This window comes from Pterocles gutturalis, unplaced genomic scaffold (genome assembly GCF_000699245.1).
Source record: "Pterocles gutturalis isolate BGI_N339 unplaced genomic scaffold, ASM69924v1 scaffold30427, whole genome shotgun sequence".
Lineage (NCBI taxonomy): Eukaryota > Metazoa > Chordata > Aves > Pterocliformes > Pteroclidae > Pterocles > Pterocles gutturalis.
The window spans coordinates 32,489-39,467 of NW_010108784.1; the positions used below are offsets into that span (position 1 = coordinate 32,489).

Below are 6,979 nucleotides of genomic sequence, written 5' to 3' on the forward strand. Positions count from 1 at the left end.
CCTGCTGAAAATTTGAGAATCTGTAACACAAACCAACCTCTTTAGAACAGGACAATGTACTCCACCATAGATGAAAGCAAAAATGTCCAGGAGAGAAGCCTTCTTAAAGAAAATGGTTTGTTAACCAATCAACAGATGGGTAAAATTCAGCTATCACTGAACCAATTAACCACTAATCAACTCTTAATAATTACCGATTAATCCTAATCTACACAGTTGACACTCAGGTGACATGATTAATGACAAACTAGAAAAGTAAGTATACAAACTAATGTTTCTTGACATTCCAAGGCAACACTGATTAACTGTTTTAAGGGTTTGGCCAGGTGGATATTTCAGTTAAAGTTCACCAGCAAAAAAACCCACAAAAGTGAAAAATCAGTCTTGAAGACCGATTGTAATGGGGAGTACACACCTGGAAGATGGTTTATCACCTGCACCCCCCTCAGCTGGGGCCATGCAGACAGCCAGACCCAGTTGCTATAAAAGGCAGTGACCCCATACCAGAGACTACAAGCAACTAGGCTGGGAGCAGCTATCAAAGGAGGAAGGAAACAACTAGGTAAAGAAAAGAAGAGAGTTCTTCCCTGCTGCTTAATAGTACTGGACTATCCTCTAACTATGTGTTATTTCAGCTTCTTAGAGCACACTTAGCAATCTGAAAATATTGGAGAAACCCTTGCATTGCATCTGTCTGAGGAAATCTGACATCAGCATATGGCCTGCTATTTCCCACTGGTGATGCAAATTACAGCCATCTAACACCTCAGCTTGGAAAAAACCCCTATCAATTTTAGAAGATGAACATTATGAAAAACTGGAAGGGATATTTAAAGTCCTAAGCAGAGTCCTCATGAATGTGCTAGTAGCACTTTTGGAGCTGCTTACACACCTGAACCTTGTGGGGAAAGAGAACTAAAGGATCTTATCTTGGGAATTTTAATCCAAGAGTCCATACAAACTGCTGGAGGAGCCATACCTTCTTGTGGGGAATGAGCTCGATACATGCCTGATACACTTGTCTGGTTCGCTCTGCATCCTGTAAAAACAGGCAAAATTAAGAACTTTGTTCATTGCTAAGATTACGCTATATTTTGAACTGTGCAATGACTGCAAAGCTGCAGAACAGTATTTTTAGGTCAAGTTGTTTAGAATCATGTATACTCAAGATATGAATGTACTCATCTACTTAGTGTGCACAATTCAGAGATGGTAACTTCTGAGAATCAGCAAGGGTCATCTTTTCAAAACAAGATTCAACACTAAGAATTAACACAATAAAACCAGGAGTGTCCCCATTCTGGAGGGAAAACAAACAAACAAACAAACTTTTTTCCTTTAACAGACACCAAATAGGTATACTGCACTACAATTTTATAACATAAGAGCAGCTATGACGTCACATGACTGATAACAGAAGAAATACTTACACAGCCTCAAAAGGCCACGACAGCAAGCAGTTTTGTTAAATATAAAACTATTCACAAGTTCAGGTAACAGCCTGGAACAGGAAATTCTGATGGGGCTAGGAAGATCTACCATTTTTATTATCAGCATGTTTCTGGATGAATTGGGGTGAAACTGAAATATTTGTTTCCCGCGCGCACGGGAGGGAAAAAGCCCCACACTTAAATAGCAAATCCTGTAGCTAGTTACACAAGCAAGTAAGATGTAGTATTTTTAGTTCTCAGTTTTCTTATTAAAATATCTGCAGCTATTTAATAGAAGGAAAAGACTTGGAAAGAAAAAAAAAAAAAGAGTTCTCACTACTTGCCTTTGCCTCCAGCTCTTCATATAATGCATAGTTAATCCAAAGATAGATGTATCTTTTCCAGTGTCTTTTCTCTTGAATTGGGGGGACATTGGCGATGGCTCTTTCATACACTTCTCGGACAGTCTCAGCATCTGTGTCACTTTCAACTAACCTCAGGTAGTCAAACCACGCATCGTAATTATGTGGATTTGCCTTCCAGAAAGATAGGAGCAGGGAAACGGGAAAGAAACTTCAGTAACTACAAGTAACAGATCCTCTTCCTACTTATGAGTTTTTATTCAGAATTTCTCCTTTAAAATAGACTATTGGAATACTAATGAAAACTGCCAGTCTCGGGTATGCTTAAGCTAGAGATTTCGGGTTAAAATGCATTTCTTTCTTTATTTTACACACAAACTTTCTTTAAGTGAAGGCAAACAAACAGAACTGAGAGAAGGGAAGAGGAAATGAAGTGTGCAGTATTCCGTGAACAGCAAACAGGTGTTTACACACAACGAAAAGGTATTTACACACAGGCGAGGTGTCCTGTAACTGTTACTGCATAACAGTGAAGAAGTAAGCTACAAGCTAAACTGCATTATCCCCTAAGACGACTGTGAAACACACCAATCTCCGATTTCAACCAAGAACTGTGGCTCCACAATCTGCACTAGAATGCAGAAACAAAAAGCAGTGAATGCAAGTATCATTCTCTCCCCATGGATGGAATTCTGCCTCCAAAAAGAACAGCGTTCTCTTGGTATTTTCTTGGACTGTGTATCAAGGGTAATGTAAAACTCACCAGCCTTCCTATCATGAGACACTTGTGTACCTTAAGCAGCAGCTGGATAGCTGATGAACCCAGAGGATATTTATAACACATACCTTCACTTCCTCTTCATACTGGAATCTCCTCTTGCTAACAATGATGTCTTCAATTCCCCTTCTGTCTCCAAACTTCTTCTCAAAGATGGTGTAATTCTTGAAGAGATTTTGGGCGTCCTGTTTTGGAATTCTATCCAAGGCGTATTTGTAGATCACCCTTACTCTTTCAAACTGAAAATATTAAATATCATTTGAGTAATATTTACAAAGCAGCTTCTGTCCTCCCACACAATTTCTCCATGAGCTTGTGTCAATATTTAATAGAATACAGAATAATTTAATATCTCAGTGTAAATGATTGTTTTAGGACGGGACTAACACAGATCTCCCTGAAGAGTAAACTTTGGAAAAAAAAATAATCTGTAAATACCAAACCTTACCATCTCTTATTAATTTACAGATTTGGAATAATTAAAAATATTTTTAAGAGGTCATGGTTTTGGGTTCACAGAACGTTTTCAATTCTTTAATGGCCTGGGCACTTTAAAGAGACTGTCTGGGAAGAAGACAGCTAATTCATGTTTTTATCATGCAGGCCTACAACCTCTCAAGAACTTACAAATCTGAGGATATGTATGAGGACATATTGATCCGATGATACTATCCTTGGCTTGGCATATTTGGTGTCCACCTTTCTTAGAACGTATTTCCTTTATGTCACCAAAAGGCAAACAGAAGCTGAGCAGAAAAACTGTCTCCTTAACTGGGACTACTATAACAATATCTCACAAGGTGCTGAAAAATACAAGTATTGCAGCGAATGTTGAGTGGCCTTGAGCTTGATATTCAAGAAGGAATCTTATGGGGGCAGCTGTCATTAGTCTGATGTATTATCAAAAAGGTCTTACTTCTTTCTGGTTCTCCTCAAATTTTGCGAAAGCCACGTACAAGTGCTCGTTCATATGCTCTTCTCCAAAGAACTCCACTGCCCTCTCGTACACTTTCCTCGCGTGAGCAAAGTAACTGTGCTTCTCTTCAAAGCGGGCATACTTAATCCAGTTCTTAACATCAGGATGAACGATAACAAGTAGAGTTGGGTTAAAGAAACAGTGGTTGTTGAGCTGGACATTTCAGATGGCATTCTTCCCAGTGAATACGGGGTTATGGACTACATGAAACAACTCCCAAGGATGGCATACACAAAAAACACAACTGGGAAGAAGACACAAAACAACTCTAAGCGTGCAAAGGCTTTGTGCCTTACTGAGAACATAAAGAAAATTTTAGAAGGGATAAAAACCAGGCAAGGGTCAGGGAGAAGTTTCAGGAAGAGAAATCTGAAATAAAAGATGACTGCAAGAAGTTGGAAGCAGAAGAGCTGTTAAATATACACTGTCGTGGCAGGATGTGCATTCACTTAACTGAATTTGGAGGCACATACTAAGCATGCTCTTAATACCTGCTGTTGGCTCTCAGCATGGTGGCTTACTCCTAACACACCACAGTAAAAAGGAGCACAGGGACATAGCTGGGATAGAATAGACAAGAAGGGAAGAATGCAGGCCTAAACTTGAGTAGGTATTGCAATGCACTAAAAAGGATATATCTCTCATAAATGGTACGTGCTCTGTCCACCTCCTTGTATCTCAGCTCGAAGTTAATGTATGAATGCCAAGCCTGCTCCTCCGGTTGCCACTCCATCCAACGTTCAAACACCTGACGTGATCCAGCAATGTTCCCCAACATCTCTTCCATGTAAGTATACTTATACCTTAGAAAACAAGATCAAGTTTTTACAATCACATAGTAAACACATACATTACAAGGATTTTTTGAGTGGTTAGTAAGATCATTGCTGATATTTCTTCACCTATACCCCACTCGCACCCCAGAAATGCCTACAGATAATGTTGTGACTGGTGGAACGCAGGCACACAAATGTCCTTCCCTCCCAGTGCTCTTCCCACCTGAAAAGTACAAAACCTTTCCAAAACTTCATCCTTTCTCTTTTTTCAGACTACCCTGAAGACCTGGAGAGCAATGCACTCTTGCATGATACCAAAATACAAACATGATTGGCAGTCTTAGGGGGTAGAAGCAATGCTCCATTCTCTGCAAACATACCAGAATTGGTTCACCCTGGGGAGGGTGGTAATGGCACGATCCCAAATGTTCCGGGCATGATTAACCTGGCGGTTCTTCATTTCCATTTCTGCATATTTCAGCCAGAGCGTGACATTTCTGTAGTCTACATCTAAAGCACGCTCGTAAATGGAACGGGCTCTGGAAAGCAAAGAGAAGGAAGCTGCATATATAATGTGCCTCCAAGACTTTGATGGTGCTTGTCAACGTCTGTCTTAAAAGGTTTATAAGAGATGTCTGCAGCTCCATCATCATTACCTCTGTATTTCCTTTAGGCTTTCCTCCCATTGTGCGTACTTTATCCAGTTACTGATAACAGTCCTGTTTTTTCTTATGTTATCTTCAAAAGTCTGAGGAGAAAATTATTTCTGTAAGTAAGAAATATGTCTGTGCAGACCAATCTTGTTATAAATGGCTTGCAGAATATTATTATTATTACTGGAATGAATTCCAAATGTCTTACACCCATATCGATGTAGTAACAAATCATACTCAGTAAACTACTTTCTAAAAATCGCATAACAGAGAAGCTAGAAGCGTAGATCATCATGCAGGATAGGACTAAACTCCAGTTCCTGCAACCTGATACCTGACATACCGACGGAATAATAACTGACAGCACTAAAATCTTACTTTTTAAAATCTCCTGCTTCATGTTTCAATAGCAACATTACCTGGACAGACAGAATCCAGTCATTGCAGACAACCCTGAATATACTTGGATGCACCAGTATGAGTTTATTCACTTTGACCTGTACGTATCATTGCTCTAGATTTTTCTTTAAAGCAAGATGCCTTACGCTTATTTTCTGGATTTAATGTTGGCATTAACTGTGATAAACAAACTCCACTGCTCACTGCAATGGTGAGGGCATCTTCAGCCTTGTGCTTGGCTATTGTCAAGATCGATCCCATTGGCATTTAACATGGGGCTAAATGTGGTTTAAGTCAGTTAACCTGGCAGGTCGTTACTGCTGTTCGTATGAGAGGGGAAAACACCCCACCTTGTTTTTGCAGTGCTGGGGTGCTGATCACCAGGCTCCAGTTGCTCTGGATGTGCCCGAGTGAGGTACACAGCATCCAGCACAGTCAGGCCCAAAGTCTTCTGGAGGAGTCCCAGGCACTATGGCGAGGATGGAAACAAACATCCCCTCGGGGCTGGCTACAGGGATGCTGTGCTGTGCTACAACAGCACCAGCTCTGAACAGACGCATTTATGCTTCAGGGAATGACAGCCCTAGTTTATGCTGCTTGTATCTAAAAAAACTGCTGAGTGCTGAACACATTTAAAGTTCCCTGTGAAGCACACGCTTGCTTTGCTGGTCCAGGACAGCAATTAGTAGAACAAACCCATAGGTAGGTCTGCACAAGCAAAGCAATTATTTTAAATAAAGAAAAATAAATTATACCTGAAATCTGGCATGCAAAATGGTCATGTTTCAAGACAATAATCAAATGTAACCACGATTAGCGTAGAAAGCTGTGTTCTAAAGTGTGCTAACTAATACCATCACTATACAGAAGGGAAATACCACTTGCGAACACACTGTTTTTTAAACAGTTGAGGTGGAAAAAACAGCAGCATTGCAATAAAGCTTGCTAACATCCTGTCATGCTGGCTGGCCAGATACTAGTGGTGATGAAGAAAGTGCATACAAACCACATATCTAATTACCCTTCCAACAGCCTGAACACGTCAAACACGGGCACATGTGAGATGTATACTAACAAATTTTATGTTAAGTAACGTGTTTTAACTTACAGTTTTTGCACAAAAGTAGCATTTTCTTTGAAAATGTTTTTTCTTAAGAATTGCTATTCGTTTGGAAAATACACAAGTAACATCAACTACATCTTAGGTTAAAACAAAGTTAAATTTTTGTGCTTTATACAAGCATCGAGACTAGGGTTTTGATTTTTTTTCTACCTTCCTTTTCCGGAGTTTATAGTCATTTAGCTCTTCAACATCGGTGATCTTCTGTTGCGGAGGTGGTGGGAGAAGTTCGAGTTCTCTCTCTTTTGCTTCTCTTAAGAGCTGCTCCGCTGTGATCTGAACCTCTGCGGGCGCTTTATTTTTCACCTGTGAAGCAAAGGCGCTTGATTCACTTCTTATCCTTCTAATGCAAAACCAAAAACATCCTCCGAGGATTAACTTACTCCGGCGGCTCACCACGCTCCGCATTTACCCAAGAAGGATCCGGGGCCCGCTTGGGACCTTATGGCCACACCACAGCAAGGCCCCAAGTCGACTTTCAAGCC

General features: G+C 40.3%; 1 protein-coding gene across 1 annotated transcript in view; it reads right to left on the reverse strand.

Moving 5' to 3' along the window:
* CRNKL1 (crooked neck pre-mRNA splicing factor 1) overlaps nt 1-6,796 on the reverse strand; it is an 11,584-nt gene extending 4,788 nt beyond the window's left edge. Inside the window, exons 1-8 of the mRNA XM_010072762.1 lie at nt 6,648-6,796; nt 4,979-5,070; nt 4,703-4,861; nt 4,183-4,349; nt 3,487-3,665; nt 2,639-2,809; nt 1,775-1,966; nt 980-1,039 (exon numbers count right to left, since the gene is read on the reverse strand). Of these exons, the coding sequence (XP_010071064.1) occupies nt 980-1,039; nt 1,775-1,966; nt 2,639-2,809; nt 3,487-3,665; nt 4,183-4,349; nt 4,703-4,788 (855 nt within the window). The 5' untranslated portion in view covers nt 4,789-4,861; nt 4,979-5,070; nt 6,648-6,796. The remainder of the gene's footprint in view (nt 1-979; nt 1,040-1,774; nt 1,967-2,638; nt 2,810-3,486; nt 3,666-4,182; nt 4,350-4,702; nt 4,862-4,978; nt 5,071-6,647) is intronic.
* Nucleotides 6,797-6,979: the final 183 nt, after the last annotated feature.